General features: G+C 43.3%; 1 protein-coding gene and 1 long non-coding RNA gene across 2 annotated transcripts in view; one reads left to right on the top strand and one right to left on the bottom strand.

The window, feature by feature from the left end:
- Positions 1–10,980, top strand: part of CBX7 (chromobox 7) — a 24,548-nt gene extending 13,568 nt beyond the window's left edge. Inside the window, exon 6 of the mRNA XM_081024145.1 lies at positions 401–10,980. Coding sequence (XP_080880271.1) covers positions 401–558 — 158 coding nt within the window. The 3' untranslated portion in view covers positions 559–10,980. The remainder of the gene's footprint in view (positions 1–400) is intronic.
- On the bottom strand, positions 5,947–20,393 carry LOC308486926. Its single transcript, XR_013991386.1, has 2 exons — positions 19,806–20,393; positions 5,947–13,799 (listed from the first exon to the last, which is right to left on the bottom strand). It is a non-coding gene; the product is annotated as an uncharacterized lncRNA (long non-coding RNA).

The raw sequence follows: 20,393 nt of genomic DNA, 5'->3' as shown, positions 1-20,393 counted from the left end.
GCCAGAGCTGCTGCCACAAACATCTGTGCAAGCTTTTGGGAGGCAGAGACATGAGGGCATCAGAGGAAGGGAGGGAAGGGAAGAGGGACAGAGGCCATTGTTGCCTGCGGCAGCCCTGACCATCATTCAAGGCACCCCAGGGTGCCATGGCAGACCCTGGCTTAGTGAATAAGCAGGTGGGGGCAGGTCTCAATCCTATAGCCTGTAAAGTGGGTTTGAGGTGGTTTGCATTGGCCACATATTTATTGGTCTGTGACTGTGTGTTTGCTCCGCCCCCCCATTTGCGTCAGTTCGTAGTTGGCCAGCCTGTTTCATAAGGACAAGATTGTTGATTCCTATTGGTCTCCCACTTCCCCCTCCCTCTCACCTGCTGTTCTCTTTCCTCCTTCCTCTTCCCCAGTGAGCCCCGAGGCAGCAGAAGGCAATCTTTCCTGGAGCCCCGCCCTGCCGCCAAATGAAGTGACAGTGACGGACATCACAGCAAACTCCATTACCGTGACTTTCAGAGAAGCACAAATGGCAGAGGGCTTCTTCCGAGACAGGAGCATCCCATTCTGAATCTGCATTTTTCTATTATTATTATTATTATTATTATTATTATTATTATTTCATCGTTTTTCTTTTCTTCATGCTTGGAAGATTTCTGTTTCCTTTTCGTTTTGCTTTTCATTTGTGTGTGTGTGTGTGTTTTCCCGCCCCCCGCCGTGCTCCCAATCAGATTTTTCTAGGGGTGGGTGGATTTAATTATATTATTTAACAAGCAAAATCCGGAAATTTTCCTTCACAAATGTTTACAGAGGATTTTGGTTTTATTTTGACTGTTGATCTCACTGGCTCTCTCTTTCCCTTGCTCCCCCTTTCAAATAAGAAAAAAAGGAAAAAAAGAAGGCAACGTGGGGGTGCCTGTACATTTTTTTCTCTCCTCATTTGTTATAAAGACACAGAGAGAGTATATAGATATTATGTGTTGTTGCTTTGTCCATTTGGGAAGTGGAAGCTCTTTTCACTGGCAAAGACATTTATTCACAGTGCATTCTGGAAAAATGTCCGTTCCCTATATCAATTATAGCATATCTGCAATCGAAGGAAGGATCCGATGAAAGTTCAGAAAAGAGGAAGATGCTAAATACAAATTTCCCTGTATTCTTCCATGTTTCAGAATTGATTTTACTTCATCATTTCCCAGAGGCATCTGTGAAAAGCAGTGGTCCCCCTCCTTTGGGTGGCTGAGTTCCCATGTTTGATGCTTCCTCCCTTTTCTGTACTGTACAAGATGCGGCCTCCACAGTGCTTCCACACATGCTATACATTTGGGAGACTTCCTGTACTCCGGCTTGCTTTGTTGTGTCACTCCAGGGAACGTGTTCATTGACTTCTCTCTGTGCACAGCCAAATTACATTTGGTTTAAGGTGGGAGGTAAAGTGAATCCTACCAGGTCTGACTATCACTGCACACCCACTGAGAGCATGCTCTTGAACAGCCTTCCCCAACATGGTGCCCTCCAAATGTTTTCAACTGCAACTGTTGTTTGCCTCATGTAGCTTGACCAGTGGTCAGGTACCATGGGAGTCATTGTCTGAAACATCTGGAGAGGACAAGGTATGGGGAGGCCGCTCTAGAATGTGCATCATCCAATGGTTCTCTAGCAGATGTGCAGGGATTCTTAGCAAACAGTTGGACCTAGGAAGCTTGAATCCTCCCAGAGCAGAGCATGATTGTGTCCTGTGTGGAGGATCCACAGGACTGATGATGGGTCACGGCAAGGAGGGGTTGGATGTGCATCAGCACGCATGTAGTGTCAGTGAAACCTCTGAACCCCTGTTGGAACAAACATAACCACATGAGAAGCAGATATTTGTTCCACTGGCAGGCTGATGGAATAATGAGATGTGTAAGAACTAAGCCATTACGGCTATCCGGTAATGAACTGTAGCTTTACATGCCCGTCTTTTGCCGTTCTTGGATGCATACAAATGGAGTTGCCCGGTAATTGCAATTCTGCTTATATAAATAGCTGGAAGACTTTTTGTTAATTTTAAACAACTGCTTCAGCCTGCCCCACTTGGACATTTCTTCTCGTTATCAATTGTGGTGGTGGTGAAGGCATTCCCAACTTCCAGGAGGTAGTTGGGAATCTCTCTGGTTTTGTGTTTAAATATTTGCCAGGCTCAGGATACTAGAGAAACGCTGCATAAAATTCTATCCATGTTCAAGCTTTGCTGTGGACTTCCATTATCTGCCCATGGTCATGAAACTGGCTTCGTATATCTCTTGAGGCACGGGGCTTTGGGTGGGTAAAAGTGGAGGTGATGATAGAGTGAGAACTTCCTTGTGAAGTCAGAAGAACTGTAGCTGTTGCCTTGTTGAATTGGTAGTGTAGCAGATATGGGCACTGGCCAATATTGTCCTGTCTGATCAAAGTAAGGGGTCAGAAATATTGGCGTGAAAGGGAATGGGGTTGAAATATGTTTATGAGACTTATAAAATTCTTCCACTTCAGTTTTGCCCTTGATGTTATCTCTCTTGTTCAACACTGGAGCCTCTGATGCTTGTGTGTGGTTTTCTTGACAAATAAGTGTGTGTGTGTGTGTGAACATCTTAGCCTTTGCCAGGGAGAAGCTGCTTGCACTTCTATAGAGCCTTGTCTTGCACTTCAATGCCTTGAAATTTGTGCTGGACTTCTTTGTGACTTTTTTTTTATATAAGGAACGGTGGTATCTATGAACTGTATAGCTTTAGAATATTTTCTTGTGCTTGTGTGCTCCTTTAAGTTTACTTAAGCAAAAGGGAAAGTTCCACAAAATTTATCTTCCTTTAGAGAGTGAGGATGGCAAGCTAGAAGGCAAGGCTGCAATCCTAGCCATAGGTACTTCAGTTTATATCCCACTGAAATGAATGGGACTGACATCTGCATATACGACTAGTTTAGGAATTAGGGGGTGAAAGAGAAACTGATGGAGCAATAGAATGTTGCTGTGCACCTTCTGATGATCTTATTTACTGACCTCATCGTCTAGCTTACAAAGAACATTTCTTCCCCTAGGTGTGTGAAATTACATTAGTCTCTAGAGATTGTGAAAGCTGAATTTAACACCCTGTGGAGTTTCTAGTCCCAGATACCTGCAATAAATCTTTCACTACAGACCCGAAACCAGTTTTTGGAGGAACACTTCAGTTCTGTGCAAGAGCGTCACCTCCCATCCTCGATAATAGTGTCTGTTTTTAAAAGTAGTGCAAGTGCTATGGATTTTCTCCTGTCCCAGAGCTGTTAAAAGGAGAAAGGTCGTTGTTGGGTCTGAAGGTATAAATCATGCTATCTCAAACTATTCATGCTAACAAAGAAGGGGGCTGGCTTCTTGGACATGGTCCCTCCGTTTATTCTGGCCTCGTCTTTGTCTTTCCATCAGGCTGCAGAATACCAGGACATCTGGGTTATCTGGATGCCTGGCTATAAATATTCCACTTTCCAGACAATGTTAGTGATGCAAGAGCTTGACTTGCTGCTGAGTAGTTCTTTTTAATGTAAGGCCTGGACAGAATGTGAGAGCTGGACAGGCTCTTCCCAGAAACTAGAAGCAATGGCATTTTGTTTTTTTTACTATCGTGTATGCATAGGTTGGGATAACTTCCCCCAAATTTGATTTATTTAGTTAGGTTCTAGTCTAATCCACCAAAAGGCTAGAGCTATGGATCTCTTTATGTTTCATGGGAGCTTTGGCTACTTCAAGTGTTTTGAGGATAACATTGTTATTTCCACTGCTGAAATTTAAGCTTTTGCGCCCACTGCTGTCTCTCGTGGGGGCCTGGTGGGTCTATATTACATTAATGGACCATTTTGCAGAAATGAATAAATGGCCTCATTTTTTAAAAAAAAAATCAGGTACTTATTGCACGGAGACATATCAGCAGATAATATTGCAGGATGTGAATGCATGGGTTCGGTTGCCAACCAGTACCAACTTCTCACCATCCTCTGAAGCTGTGCCTCTTAACAGTGGCTTGATCTGCAGAAATTAGCAGGCAATAATGCCCTGAAAGGCTTCTCTGTGCCATAAAATCCTTCCCATTTAAATTCCTGCAGATCAAACAGGAGAGCTTCAGGGGTCAGTTGAAAAGTTGGCAACCCAAGGTCAACTCCATGTATAGTTTCTGATCCATAAAGGGCTGGGCTACAATACTTCCATAACAATATTGGGTCTCTCTCTCTCTCTCTCTCTCTCTCATCCCCCCCCCCCATTTTTTGTAACATCCAGTTTTTACATCGTTTTTACTGCTTCAATTTGACTCTCTGACTTCCTTCCGGCCCTCCATGGGTTTCTGCTGTGATACAAATTGACTGCACATTGTACTTATAAACCAATACTTAATTAAATCTAAATCTAAAACAATTAAATCTAAATCTAAAACAGTATTGGGTTTCTAAGCACTATGAAGTTTTGGCCCCATTTTCCCCACAGAGTTTAGGAAGCTCGCTGCAGCTGTGACTTGCTCTGCTTTAACCTGCTGTGCAAAAGGAAAGCCACGTCTTCCTAGGTGTTTCCCCATCTCACTAAATTTAAACAGCAGAAAGCAAGCATTGTTATGTGACTTCCATTTCTGTTGGCACTTTTGTTTCTTCCTTTAAGGCCATGCGGACACTCCAAATATATGTTGGCTCACTTCCCTCAGAGAATCCTGGGAATTAATAAGGGTACTGAAAATTCTTTAGCCATTGTCAGGGTTTTCTGTGGAAGGGATAGAGAATGGCTGACAAAATGGTGCATGTCTGCACGAGAGTGCAGGTGTGCCCTCAGTCTCTTCCCAGGCCTGTATCCAAAACGTTATTTCCTTCCCTGCCACCACTTCAATAGTAAGAAAAAGGTTTCTATAGGAGTTTGTATAGGAGTCAGCCCTAGCAGTCAGTGAAAAAGAAACTGCTTCTGTCTCAAGTGTGTGTGTTTTGTAACTTTGAAAAAATTTGGTCACTGACATCTGTCCTTGCATGAAACCATTTCTAGCCATGTTGGGTGCGCCAGAAGAGAGTGATCATCTTTGCTGTTGATTTGGAACTTTTACAGCTGTTAGAGGCTGAGTTTAAGAGGATCAAACTCAGTTGGAAAAAGGCACTTCACCTCTCCCTAGATATATCAGTGGCATGATTTGCCTTTTTCAAAGCTCATGCTGTGGTCCAATGCCACATGTGAAAATAAGGCTTATCAAAATGGATGTGTAACATCCCTCCCAGTAAATGTGAAGGGCTGGGCTGTCGGCCTCAGAAGGGATGCTTGCCTCCCCTCCCTCTTTGATGGTTTGAACTGTGTTGTCTTGTGGCTGGCTCTGTGATACAAGTCTGTGTCCTCTCAAACAGTGTTGCTTTTGCTAGTGAAAAGATGTTTTGTGCAGGGTTTTCTCCCTCTCCCTTTTCAAACCTGGTCAGGGAGACACTGAAATTGGAGTCTCTCTCTAATTACCAGGAGCAAAAAGTCTTGATTCTGGTGCGATAACACAATTCCAAAGCAGTGTGTGGCTTGAGTTCTTATCTGGCAATTGTGTGCGAATGCTGAAGAAGCGGAGAATGCAGCACTGTCCCCCTGACCCACCTTAGTGGCTTTGTAAACCTTAGGGAATAGAAATGAACAAAACCAGTTCCTTAGCCAAACAAATTGAATATCACGACAAGGGGAAATGGGCCCATCCACTACAATCCTGTACATGTGAGCATGTGCATCTTAAATTGAGCATTTGCATGGCTCCAGTAGGTGGTTATAATATTCAGTTGAAATTGGATGGTCCCAATAGTTACAATCCACTGGTTATAAGATTGGCTTAAGTTATATGTGACTGTTCTGAGTTGCCCCTGAGGATATGCCATGTGTAAAAAGAGCCCAGAAATGTGCTCTTTAAAGCAATATTTTCTATGTGGGTTGCACTTTATGTAACCTTATTGCCCCATTAGATTTCCCCCCCCCCATGTGCCCAGTGACTTGCCATTAGGCTTTGTGCCTTCTCTTCTCTTCCCTCCCCCTTCCAGACAGGGTTCCTGTGCCTTTTTGTATAACAGCTGTGTGATAGGCAGAAATTCAGCAGGTGCAGGTTTCTGCATTTCACGCTGGGGAAAGTTGTGTCTGTTGCATCTCTGTGTGCCACACAGCAGTTACACAAAGGAGGCTTGCTAGGGTGGTGGCAGCTGGCAACTCTTGGTATCGCCAGCCCTAGATGTGTTACCTTGCAGGAGGTTTTGATGGGTGTTGCTGTAATTATCTTTCATTCCTTGCAAAAATGCCTTACTGTGTGCAGTGGGGTTCATGGTTGCCATGGCTCTGCAGTCTCCCCCCCCTTTTTTTCTCTGTTAAAACTGTGGCAGGGTATTAGTTGTTAAAACAAACCATACGCCGTACACCTTGCCAAAATACGTCGCAGTAATTTGTACATCGTTTCAGTTCAAAGATCTAGACGAGGAAATAGATGTTTTACTTAATGTGTGGAAGAGTTTGCTAGTCACCTTCAGTTTATTTTTAAAGAAGCTTCGCAGCAGCATCTGGTAACTTCTGAAAGAAGTAAGACTGTTCATCCATAGCAGGAATGGGGAATCTGTGGCCATCCAGATGTTAGACTCCAGTTCCCATCAGCTGCAGCTAGCATGGCCAGTAAGGAAAGATGGGGGTTGTGGCCCAACATCTGGAGGGTCAGCATCCCTGGTCTGTAGCAACTAACGTTTATGGCACTTTAGAGAATTAACATACATGGCGGAAGCAAGTTCCAAGCTTTGTATCAGGTTTGTACATAGGTACGTGAGCTGAGTTTCCAGGGTGCTGACCTTGGTACCAATAGTATTAGTACTATTGTCTCCCTTTTTAACTACAAACAAGTTAAATCTGTAGTTTTCTTGATTTAGCTGGCAATAGAATGATAGATAGGGATGTGGTGATGTTACAAACAATTACTGTTATTGTATGCATGTTTATGATTGGCAAGTATGCATGGCATAAAAATTGACCAATTCAAAAATTCTGATCACATGAAGAGTGCCCTTGGGTGAATCCAAGGAACTATCCATTGGCAGTATTTTTTCTTAATCTCTAAAACAGTTGTACAGTTGGTTTTCCCCCCATTTCTAGTAACGTCCTTGCTGCACTGTTAAGGTTGGACTGCATCACTTCAGTAACGTGCATTTGTAACGTTACAAATAGGAACCCCCTTCCTGGCAAAAACAACCCATTTTATATAAAGTGATGCCAAAGTGATGAGTCTAAACCAAACTTCCTTTAAATAAAATCATCGTATTTTATGCAGCTTTCCCCAACCTGGGTGTCCTCCAGAAGTTCTAGGATACAACTCTCTCCATACCTGGCCACTGACCAGGTGAGGTAGATGACAGTTGCAGCCCTAAACATCTGGAGGTCATCAGTTTGGGGAAGGCTAGTTATTTTGAATGGGTGATGTCCTCCTAAGTCACACCCAGAATAGACCTGCCGAAGTCAGTGGACTTAAGGGGCTCAAGTCAACTAATATAATGGGTCTTCACACAGTATGATGAATGCTATCAGCCGGTGTTTACATAACTCTCCTTATGCTCCTCGCATCGCCATGAACTTGTTACCCTTTTTTTGGGGTGTATGGACAATGGTTCCTATGAGAAGAGAGGTGTAGAAAGAGGGCCATATTTTCAATTAATGTAACTACTGTGTATAAATGCTATATGTGCATAGTATGCTCTGATGCCCTACATTAGAGAGAGCTTGGGATCTTGTAATGTTCCACGTTGGTGTGTGAGTATTAATCCAGAAAAGCATTTGGCTTGAAGCTATACTAGGGAACAGGTAATGGCAGATGTGGGTGGATGTAGAGAAAAGATGAAACACAGTAGACAGAGGAATGTGTTTCTTATCTAAAAATGAAATGCATTGTAAGTTGGAGAACTATGTGCACTGTCGTTTGATGTTCTCCAGTGGCATGTTTTCTTGATGGTACTTCACTTGTACAAAAGATAATCCCCCCTCATGAAACCATATTATATAGGTTATAAAGAGTTGATTTCATAAGCGGTTATATAGCGAAGTTGATGCTCCTTCAGGTATTGGTGCATCTTCAGCCAAAATTGATGATAGAGCAAAGAAGTAAGGAAACTGTATGCAGTTTCATAAGACAGTTTATGCTGCTGGTTTCGTAAGACTGTATAAAGTAGGAATGGTGAACCTGCTATAGCCATTCCTGCAGTGTAGCAATCCATTAAGAAGTGGAAGGAGATGTGAGCATGTGAAGAAATGGTGAGATGTGGATCAGGTTTTCCTTTCTAATGATAAGAGACTTTCTTGGAAGAGGCAGCTGATGTCTCTTTCTCTTGATATTGAACACTGTAAATTTTGCACATATAGAAGAGCATAGTAAACATGTTCTGAACAAAAAATCACCACAAAGCAAGCAAAGCCCAGAAGTGAAAGCTGGGTTTTGATGAGTCCTAAGAAGTGGAGAAAGGTGTGTTTTCAAATCCATGTTGGGTGTTAGCTTGCCTGCTTGGTGAGAATGGGGTACTGTCCTCTTCTGAAGCTTATAAACCAACAGAATTGATGGGAGAAAAGGAGGTGAAACAAGATCTTTGAGGAAGAGGTGAATGTTGTGCTGGTACCGAAGTTCATATGATGAATCAAAAATATTGATCTATCCCTTTTAGGGGGGGAATACAGATCTTACTGCTGCCAAAACACCCCTCAACACTTATCTCAACACTGTCACAGTATGAATAGTCCTGTGACAAAGTGTACCAGGAATTAAGGTAGAGGGGGAAACCAGTAATGGTTTGGTTCCAGACCAACCCCACAGTCAGACAGGTTGCACTTGCCTGTAATGCAGATTGTTTAGGCTTCCCATGTATCTTGACTGGGAGCCAGCTTGCAGATTGCCTGAAGCGCACAGGAAAGGGCACTGGAGTTGCAGTCCCTATGCACTTAACTGGGAGTGAACCCTATTGAACAGAGTGTGACTTCCTTCTGGAGAAACATGCATAGGATTCCACTGTAAATGCTTATTTCTCTGGTGCTTTCTAATGGCATCTGGCAAGATAACAGGTGTAGTCACGTTAGGCCACAAAGCTGCTCTTAAACTTCCTCTTCACGACTTGCAGTTAGCCTTTCATGCTTTGGCTGACTCTTAGGCTCCTCATTCCAAGCAAGGAGAGCATAATACTTCCCCCTTTAGGATTCCATACAGCTCTATGAAAAACGAGCTACACTTTCCAGGCATCAGCAATAAAATGGCCTCCAGTATCAATCCCTCTGGCCTAGGGCAAGTCAGTCAAATGCAGCATTGTGGATCTCTTCCATTTATAAGTATGTGTATATAATGTATTTTTAATGCATCTCTTCAGACTCCTGTCCCCTTGATAAATTGCACTTTAACAGCTTTTTAGGGTTGTGGGGCTAGGTCAGGCTCTAGGGTTGGATGTAAGCAATGCAGCAGCTTTTTCTTCCCGACTGTTGTATTAAATGGTGACCCATTTTGTAAAGGGGGGGTTAAGGAAATACCATGAAGTAGAAAGCTTACAGGAAATCAAAAGGGGGCATTATAATTGGCTAATGAGGTTAGGAGGCTTGTTTCAGTGCCAAGTACCTATCTCTGAAGGAGTCCACATATCAGCCTTTGCCAACATGGTGCCCTCCTGATGTTTAGGACTACAACTTCTAGACTAGTTTCTGTTATCTTTTGGTAGCCTTAGGTTAGACTACTGCAGTGTGTTATATTTGGGGCTGCCTTTGAAGACAGTTTGGAAACTGTAGCTGGCTGATCAGGGCCTGAGGGCCTGAGCGCATAACACCAATTCTGGCATAACTGCACTGGCTACCAATTAATTTCTGGGCTCAGTTCAAAGTGATAGCTTGAATCTACAAAGCCTTATGTGGCTCAGGACCCCAATACCTCAAGGAACGCCTCTCCCTATGTCAACCCTCTGTGCAATGCACACCTGACACCATTATCTGTTTTTAGATGCCAGGTGAAAACATCTTATTTACCTAGGTTTTTGGTTCATAATTGGGAGTGTAACTAGCTGTTGGTGCTCATCCAGTTAAGTGAGGCTAGTAGGATTTGTTCCTTTTATCAATATCTTCTTGGATGAGCACTTTAGGCCTTCTTTTCTTGCTGCTTTTATATTTGGTTTTAATATTTATAACGCAAGTCGCTTTGAGGCACAAAAAGTATGCTTTGAGGTAAAAAGTGGTAAACATATTGTCCATAACAACTGCCCTCAGCCCTGGCTACTATAACTGTGCTGGCTGGGGCTGATGGGAGTTGTAGTCCAAAACATCTGGAGGACACCAGGTTACTGACGGCTGCCATATCCTGTCGAGGGGGTGGGGTGTCTGAACTATGTTCTTCCTTGTTTGCACTGTTTGGTCTCTCGGTCTGAGTTAGTTGCTTGATTCTATATTGTTTTCTTTGGAGCTAGAAAGGGGCAAAGTAGTTATGAACGGGTGGGAAAAGAGAAACCGACCTGAGGTGTTGCTCTTTTAAAAAAGTTTGAATTTCCGTGTGTGTATTTGCGTGTGCGCTCAGTGGTTTTCTTTTCCTTCTCCTTTTTGGCCTGAAATCCAATTTGGTGTTTTCTTGACGTGACGCCCAAGTTAAACCTTTGCACACGAAAGCTTCCTTTGCACAGAATGAGCTTCTCAGTTCTTTGTTTTTGCTATGTTTTTGTACAGACTAACTGAATGTATTGGGGGAGGGAGGGGCTGAGGGAACAAAATTCCAAACGAAATTTAAGAGATACAGACATATATCAAAGTTTTAATGCCTTTTTGTGCGTGAGTGAGTGTTTGATGCAAACAGAGATTGTAATACAAATGAGAGGGCCAGAGCGAGTTTTAATTGACTCAACGTGCAGCTTTATTTTTGTACTGACGATGGTTAAGAGACTGTACAGCATCTATTTATTTAGATGATTTATGTGGTAAATGTTGCAAACAAGATTATTAAAATAAAATAAATGAGAATTGACATTTAACTAACATCCTGTTTCTGTGTCTTCATTCAACCCTTATTGTCTGAAGTTGTTCTTTGCTAGGCCCTCTTTCTGGAAGCATCTGTGGTATATGTGTGGGTGTGTATATATAAAAATAGCCCATTCCACTCTTTTTACTATATTGAGAATAGCACACAGCCAGAGTGACTAGACCAGGGTTGAGGAACCTTTGACCTCTGGGTGCGCAGACAACCACCAGCTTCTCAGGCTCTCTATCTAGCATTTGGAATTTCACTTTCTCTTTTATTTATTTTTATTCACTTTATAAAACTTGTTTATGCTGCTTTTATTATTAAAGAATCCTAAAGCGGGGTACAATACTGATAAAACACCATAAAACCACACAGTCTATCAGGAAACAGGCCAGAGCGCATACCCAGTTAAATAGTAGCTTGCAAAGTGAAACAACATGGACTAAACCCCAAATTGAATAAGTTGTCTGGGCACCAAAGCTTATAAGACACTGTATCGAGGCTGGGAGAGTTCCACAATTGGGGTGCCTGTATTCAGAACACCCTCAGGTTGCTGCATATTGAATCCCCTGGCAATTGCAGCACCTTCAAGACTGTGTACCCACTATGCCTTACTGCCCTGATCCAAGAGTGCTTTTGCATAGCTCTAAATGGGGCCTTGGAGCTGAGGCTCCAATACTTTGGCCACCTCATGAGAAGAGAAGACTCCCTGGAAAATATGTTGGGAAAGATTGAGGGCACATGGAGAAGGGGATAACAGAGGACGAGATGGTTGGACAGTGTTCTCAAAGCTACCAGCATGAGTTTGACCAAACTGCAGGAGGCAGTGGAAGTCAGGAGTGCCTGGCGTGCTCTGGTCCATGGGGTCACGAAGAGTCGGACACGACTAAACAACAACAAGAAGAACAAATGGGGCCTTGAACTGTAGTGGTTGCTTCTTGCTTGCTTGAGTGGAGAGGTGAAAAACTGCTGGATTCTACATGGCTGGAATACAGTCTGCTAACATGGAGTTGCGTTCGTTACTGCCTAGACTCCTTTGGGAGGAAGGGTGGGATATGAATTTAATAAATAAAATTTCTCTGCCCATTTTTTGCCTCTAGCTGTGCCCTTGGAAGGTTCCCTATGAGGGAATGTGGCCCTTGGGCTGAAAAAAGATACCCAGCTAGTCGGCTCAGTCCCAGCCCTAACCTGCTGTCATGGACTGGCTGGATGCAGAGGAATGGTGGGAGGTACCAGCAGTGGAACCCCCAAGGGAAGAAGGCTCAGAGCTCAGGGGATTGGTGGTGGGACAAGGATGAGTGGTCAGAGGGGGAAGACTGGGAAGAGGAGGTGTCAGAAGCTGAAGAGGAAACAGGGTTTAGTGAGCAGGAATAGGCCGTGGCAGAGAGCAGTCCAGAATCGGAGGCAGAAGTGGAAGCTGGATAAGAAGGGGGCCAAGAGCCAGAGATCGGATGGGCTGTGAGGAAGCCAAGCTGTCTTCACCCTCTTGCTGCAATAAGCTTCCCCGTCAACTGGTCTCTCAGAACACAAGGAGGTATGAAGAGGGAGACACTGCATTGATTTCTAAACTTACTTCATAAGCGGAGTTGTAGCAAGATCTCCGGGGACCAGTATCATAACTGAAAGAGATTTCAACAGCTGGCCGTATGCGGCGTTGCTAAAGAATTACTGTAGCAAAGAGCACTGGAGTAAGAATCTCAGGCTTTCTGCAGCTGCCAGCTTGCAGCAGTTCAAGACATAAACCAACATTCTGGCTGTATTGTGGATATTTTGCAGAGTTGAGGGTGGGGCAGGAAAAACAGAAAGAAAGCTCTGCCCATGCACCCATCAGTGTCTGAGACGGGGGAATAGGCAAAGGAAAGGAACGGCTCCTGGTCCACAGACCATTGGTTTATTGAGCATTCATCGTAATAGATTTTCTGGTAAATGAGATGATGTTGGCTATTTGATGAGCAGTTCATTCTGATTGGTTGGCAGAGAGGTTAGATGCCGCTGCATCAAAGCAAGTGTTATCTCATGCTTTCTGGTGCATTTCACCTTACTGCAAAAAAAATCTGATCTTTTGGAGAAACGGGTTTGTTGCATAAAAATTCCCTAGCAACTACAGCTGGGCAACCTGAATTTGCCAGTATATGATTGAATCCCACCCCAAAATAGCGGGATTCTGGGAGTGCTGAGTTAACACAATAGATTTCTGACCTCCACACAAACCGGTTTATCTGTGTGCCTAAACAGATTTCTGTGGTGGATCATGTGCTCTTGAACTAGACCAAGGCCACATCCACATCATATAGTTAAAGCACTCTTATTCATGGCTCCCCCTGCCCCAAGAATCTTGAAATCTGGTTTGTTAACGCTCTCAGCTCCCATAACAAGCTACTGTTTCCAAGATTCTTTGGAGGAGAGCCATGACTCCTAAAGTGGAATAAGAGTGCTTTAAATGTGTGGGTGTGACCCAGTATGGCCAATGGTGAGGAAAGGTGGGAGCTGTAATCCAACAGGAGTTGAGGAGCCACAAATTTCTCACTCCTAATCACAATGGGGAAGACTTGAAAAAGATCAGGAAACCTGATCCATGCAAGCTTAGCTGGTCTACAAGCCAGAGGCCCTTGAAATAAATTATTTGCAACCAACCAAGGTTTTTCTTTATTGAATACAGCTCTCCAACAAACTCCTTTTGGAATTTGAGGGTGAAGGGGTGGGGCTGAAATGTGCCTGGGACACAAAGCTGGGATCTGCTCTTCAAAGGTAATGTCCACAGTCCTGCAGAATACAACAGCAAGTCTTCAAATGATGAGAGTTGCTATCTAGATAGTTGCATAGGTTTCCATAGCTGTTGGACAGGATGGGAGGACTTGATGAAGGTTAAGTGTTTCGAATCTACACTTCAAGCTAGCTGTCTGGAAGCTGCTTGCATTGAGCCAATAAGAGAGAGAAGAAGCTTTCAGTCAAAATGTCCACCATTTGGCTGACACAACAGTGCTGTACTAAACAAGCGGATGAGTTTTTTAATATAAAAAACAACCTAATACAATCTCTCTCTCTCTTTCTTGCTGGCACATATGTCTAAAGGAAAATACCACACAGTAAGTATTCTAACTTGAAAGGGGTGATCAATAACCTATCCATCTGTCTGTGAAATTACTTTAGTGCTACAAAAGTGACTTAATAGGCTGTTCTTAGGTCTACCGCATGGTTAAGCACTGGTTTGAATCTGACACATTAAACCCTGGCACTGTTATTTTGAATGAAGTGATAATATAGAAGAAATATGCTGTCTTAAAAGTGTAAGAAGAGGCACTGCCATAATGTAATGAGTTGAATAGCATGCCAAACAGTGCTGCAGAAGTTATGAGGCAGCTGGGTAAGCATTACTGCGGCTAAGATAATGATAATTGAGTTAAGAGCCACCGCCAAGGCTTGAGGCTAGAGCAGGAATGCAGAACCTGCAGCTCTCCAGGTGTTGCTGGACTATAACTCCCCAAATCTCTGACCCTTGACCATGGGAGTCAGGAATCCAACATCTGAAGGGTCACAAGTTCCCCATTCCCTATTCCCACATCCATATTGCTAGGACCTAGACTGAAGTATCTACAGTATTTGTCAACCTTTGGTCCCTTGATGTTGTTGGACTACAACTCCCATCATCCCCAGAAAACTTAGCCAATGGTCAGAGATGATGGGACTTGTAGTCCAACAACATCTGGAGCTCCTTGATCAGGTGTGGGGAACCTTTGATGAACCTCAACTCCCAACATCCTTGGCCATTGGCCATGCCTCCTGAGGCTGATGAGAGTTGTAGCTCAGCAACATCTGGGGGGGGCAAATTTTCCCCACAACTGCCCTAGACTGACACGGCTATGTAGTAAAAATTATACAGAGAGGCATGCATGCTTCTGCAAGCTTGGAGCAAGGATTCCTGCAGGGATTAGTAGAGCATACACATACAGTACTTGCAGAAAGTCCCAGGTTCAATCCCTGCATTTTCCAGTTAAAGAGATCTTGGTTAGTCCTACTCTGTATGGGATGCTGGCAAGCTGCTGCTTGCATAAACACTACTGGGCTCATTGGACAAACAGTCTGGGCCTGGTATAAGGCAGCCTCCCATGTTGTGATGACAAATAAGGTGTCTCAGTACTATGAAGCACTTGCAGCAGGAAGATTTAACCTTCATCAAACTGGATGTCAACATAAATGCAAAACTGTCCTTGGCTGGTGGGTCTGCAATTCAAGGGCAGCTTTCAACTTTTTTACAATCCATGTTTTTCAGATATGAATATTTAACCCATTCTCAGTGTATGCAAGCTAGCCTTTGAGGGAGGCAGGGTGGCTGGGGGGAGGTAGGAAGTTCTGTAACTGTGAAGCTGATAGCCCTTATCTGTGTGCCTTAGCAATCCAGATCTGATGTATCGATGCTTTTTCATAACATTTACCACTGTAAAGAACTGTATTTACAAAATGAATAGCTTGCCCCTCGCTATAGTTCTCTTTTTTTTTTTTAATGATATTTATTGAAAAAAGAGGTTTTTTAAAAAGAATTACACAAAGGAAAAAACAAGACAGAAAAATAAAAATAAAATAAAACCATCATTCTCCAATTCTCCACTTTCAATACCTTCTTTCCTTGACCTCCTCCTCCTCCCTTTTCCTGTATCCTGTTTTATAATAATCACAGCAAATCCTTTCCATAATTCATAGTATTCTGTCATCACATTACCTTGATCTATTTTCATCTTATCTTATAGAAAACCTTAAAGTTTAAAACTTAAATCTTAATTTTTACCAACTTCTCCTAAACCATAACATTCTTACCTAATTCTTTAGACATTTTTATAAGAGCCAAATAGTTTCATTTCAACATTTTCCTAACATTCATCAATTTTATAAAACAGTCCTAATGATAAAAATAAAAGAAAAAAGCAATCCAGTCTTCATCCAACGTCCCTTCCTCCTGGTCCCGGGTTTTGTCAGTCCTTTTTATCCTATTAATCTAGCACATTAACCTGGCAATCTTATATCCGAGGCCCTCAAGTCTCTTCCATGTCCCTTTCGTACCTCTTCTTTATATTTCCCTTTTATTCGTGGGAACTCCAGCTTGGTAGTGTTTTTGACCCTTTTCAGCAAGACGATCCCTTTTCCATAGTCCAGGATAGGCTCAATGTAGTATTTACAAGCATGCTCCAGATTCCCTTCAAAGTTGAGAGCCCCCACAGCTCCAAACATCTGGCGGCCCCTTTCCAGACTTGAAAAGTCCAAATCTCCCTGTAAAGGGGGGTCTATCCAACCCCCCATTTCCAAACCAAACCAGATTTTATCTTTCCAAGTCTGACTTTTTCCAAGTTCAAATGAAATCCAAGTTCAAGTTCAAATCAAATCCAAGAGTTTATATTCCTGCTGGGCCGCAGCTCCCTCCGTCTCTGGCGCCCAAGATTCAGCAAGGTCCTCTTCTTTCAGTTGTTCTGTCATGGCATGCTCCTGTTTTGATTCCTGGGTGGGCTCCATATAGTTTCCCACTACCTGTTCAAAGGTTCTGGCCGCATTAGTCATGAAATCCGTCTTCTGACTTAACTGATCCAATAGGGCATTTATTTTACAGAAAGCACCCAACAGTGCTTCTGAAGACATTGTCCTACAAGGTCACAAATCCTTTCCCACAGTTGTAATCAGTGACAGCTGCAAGTTCCCAGGAATTAGTTACAATTTCACAGGTCCCCACTAGGGGGAAAAACTTCTGGTTGTTCTTTTTCTTGAAAACAATAGCAACAAAGTTTCTATTTTAAGATATTTTGTCCATATTTGTTCTTTTAAAAGACGAAGGGAAACAATGGAGTCACAATATTTCTCTTCTTTTAACTATCTGTCAAAGACATTTGTTTCTGGTCAATGAGCTTCAAACGTCAATTCTGACACCCCGCTCCAGGGTCAGGATGGTGGAAAATTACTTTACTTTAGATTCACTTCTGCAGGTTTAAGCAGCTCAGAAAAGGTCCCCCTTCTTCCCCTGCTACCGAAGGGGGGTTCAGCGATTTTAAATGATGAAAGTTGATCCTTTAAAAGTGATTTTTAAGGCTCTAGTTTGCGTTGTCTTTGCTTTGTTCTGACTACGAGGAAATGGGAGGGTGACTTCCTGTTTAAACCTTCCCGTTTCAGTACCAAATTAGGGTTGATTTTTAAGTCCAAAGTCCTTTTTATTTCGCCAGTTCTTATTTGAAGTCCAAATATTCAATGTTCCAGTACTCACGGTTGGTTGTTTTAAATGCCAAATTGTCCCAGGAAAAAGGCAGCGCTCTCCGGCAACGACTATGCGGCTTCGCTCCACAGAAAAAGCAATTGACTCACAGCACCGCGCCACTTCCCCCTCTTCACTTCGGAGCCCGTTTGTGGGTTCCTTTGTGGGTTGGGGGGGCGCTAAGGGTGCCCGCCGAGTCCCACGGTCACAGGCTTCATCCGCCTGTGATTTCCAGAAGGGTCCCCGCTACGCCGCAGCGGAAAGACCCGTTTCATGCGGAGCTAGTCCCTCCAATTCAGAGGGAGTCCGCCATTGCCGGTGGCGCCACCCCGGAAGTTCTCATTCCAGACTTCTTGCACTCTAATAATCAAATAAATCAAAATGACTGAATGGCTTTAAAACAAGTTGTGGGGAGTTGGAGGGTGTGCACAGAAATCTAGACCAGCCATGGATGTGATGTTGGTTCTGAAGCATTGCAATTTGCAGAACCATTTATGCTCTCTGTCAGTTCATCTAACTGGCTTTTAAGCCAGTTATATTACCAGCTTTCACAGTATCTCATAGTAACATCCCAAGGGTGTGGTGATGTTACCACCTTGGTTCCACAGAGGGAGAGAAAACAGGATAAAGGGAGACACTGAAAGCATTTCAAATGGACTCATGTGGAGCCCTAATTATGTGGCTGACCTTAGACTTCTCCATTAAGTCCCTCGTCAGTTTGACTCTGCACAGTGATTGCATGCTTAATTTCCTTGTATGCTTCCCCTACAGGGCATCTGCTGATTGTAAACAAAACAAGGTAGAAAGTGCTCTCCAGAGTGCTGATTGCTTCAGAAATGTAATCAAGCACCATTGCAGCTTATCAGAGCACTTAATTGCTATGTACAATGTAAAGAAAGTGGGCAACACAGGCAGGCCACGTTATTGATAACCACTTTATTGAACTGTGTAGAAAGTGGCTTGCAATTCAAATGGTAGATTCAGTGGTGTCTGGCTACTTTTTGCAGTGAACGTGGTTTGAAAAGGTGGTTTATGTAACAGAGTCACTATGTGGTTTAAAAGGGGCTATGCATGGCAGTGCTTCACACGTCATAGATTTACTGCTGTGCATATATATGCAATGGCTAGTCTCAGCATCCTGGCATGTGTACCTAGTTGATGCATAAGAGGGAGGGGAGGCAGCAGTCTTCCAAACTTCCCAGACTCAACCCAGGCAGGTATCCCCACTCTAGCAGCATTGTTGTTGTTGTTTAGTCATTTAGTCATGTCCGACTCTTTGTGACCCCATGGACCAGAGCACACCAGGCACTCCTGTCTTCCACTGCCTCCCGCAGTTTGTTCAAACTCATGTTTGTAGCTTCGAGAACACTGTCCAACCATCTCGTCCTGTCGTCCCCTTCTCCTTGTGCCCTCCATCTTTCCCAACATCAGGGTCTTTTCCAGGGAGTCTTCTCTTCTCATGAGGTGGCCAAAGTATTGGAGCCTCAGCTTCACGATCTGTCCTTCTAGTGAGCAGCAGCATTTTTGACTGTATCTTAAATGTTGTAAGATACTCTACAAGCCCATCTGGACCTGAAACGCGGACTAAAAGTAGAAGAACTTCAAGAGATATGGATGCAGAGATGGAGACAACCATATCTGTTGCATGCCCGCATTATTAAATTGCTATGTACACATGCATGGTCTGTATCGGCACATGTAAAAATGTAGTATGTGAAACTGCCCACAGCAGTCACTGGAAGCTCAGAAGCTACTTCAGTCATCTCATGAACATCAACTTGGGATGGGAACAACAGCATGCTGTTTGAATTGACAGAGGGCTGAAACTTGGCTGATAGAGCCTCAGGGGATGGCTACAGAAGTTGCTCGCCAAGATATTTACTGCATGTTGTTCACGTGGTGGTTTGCTTTCATAATGCTGTGTTTTGTAATAGTTGCAAATTAAACATTACAAAGACTCTATAAGGCTGAAATCCTGCACATGCTTACCTGGGAGCAAGTAATGTTGCACAATGTGACTTGTTTTCTAAGTAGATCTCCACAGGATTGCACTGTGAATCTTTAGCGTACTCTTCTGCAAAGAAAACTGTTACCCTTGCTGTTTTCACTATTCAGAAGCAGGATGTGTGTAACACAGCTTGAAACTTTAGCTGTGAGTCATTGAGTCATGTGTTATTGAATGATACAAATGCAGGTGTGAATCAGTCCTTGGTATTTATTCAGCACTAGCAACATGGTAGGCTAGTGACTAGGTTTCTTTTGCCTACACACTTCAATGTAAATGTTGAATAAAGTTTTGTTTTTATTATGAGAGCCTTGAGAGCTTGTCTGATAATGAACACACTGACCATATGCCCAAGTGTCCATTCACACATTTTGTTTGGCTATTTCTCTTATTTACATAGTGTAACGTACGAGGTGGAAATTAATTGCTCTTCCTTTGGTAGCATCTGTGACTGTGAAGCTTCAAAACATACCCTACAATGTCAGAGATGCATGAGCTACGCTCCTCCCAGGAACTAATAACTTCAACAAATGAAGAAAACACATGAAAGTAATTGAGGAACTGGTTAATTTTTTAATATTTCCTTTCTTTGACCTTCCATTTACCTCATCATTGCTCGATGTGCTAAATCTTATTCAGCTTGTTTCTATGTATCCATTTCCAGCTTCCTTCTTCCAGCTCTACCCTCCTGCAGAAGGCTCTGTAGCTCAAGGGTAGAGCACCTGCTTTGCATAAGGAGGTCCCAGGTTCAATACTCAATAGTATCTCCTGATAAAGCAGAGAGAGACCTTTGACTGCTCCTTATAAGGCAGTTTCCGATGTTCCTCACCACTTCCTGCAAATTGCCTGTTGTTGTTGTTTAGTCATTTAGTCGCGTCCGACTCTTCATGACCCCATGGACCAGAGCACGCCAGGCACTCCTGTCTTCCACTGCCTGTAAATCTGCACAAAATAAACACCCAAGAGTGGAGTAGGGAGAGCTGAGGATTGTCTGTGACGACATCCTTTTGTATGGAGGACTGAATCAGAGCAACCAATTGTGACAGGAGATGGATTCTCAAGCGTTTATGTGTGTGTACACGAGAGAGATGTGTGTTGACTTTCAGACTGTAATCCTAAACACGTTTTCCGTAGAAGTAAGCCTGAAATACTACAGTGCAACTTATTTCTGAGTAAACAAGTATAGGATTGAC

Source organism: Podarcis pityusensis (genome assembly GCF_964106645.2).
Source record: "Podarcis pityusensis genome assembly, chromosome: 10".
NCBI classification, from domain to species: Eukaryota; Metazoa; Chordata; class Lepidosauria; order Squamata; family Lacertidae; genus Podarcis; species Podarcis pityusensis.
Note: the sequence above shows the minus strand (reverse complement) of the source record. Positions and strands in the feature narration are given on the sequence as shown.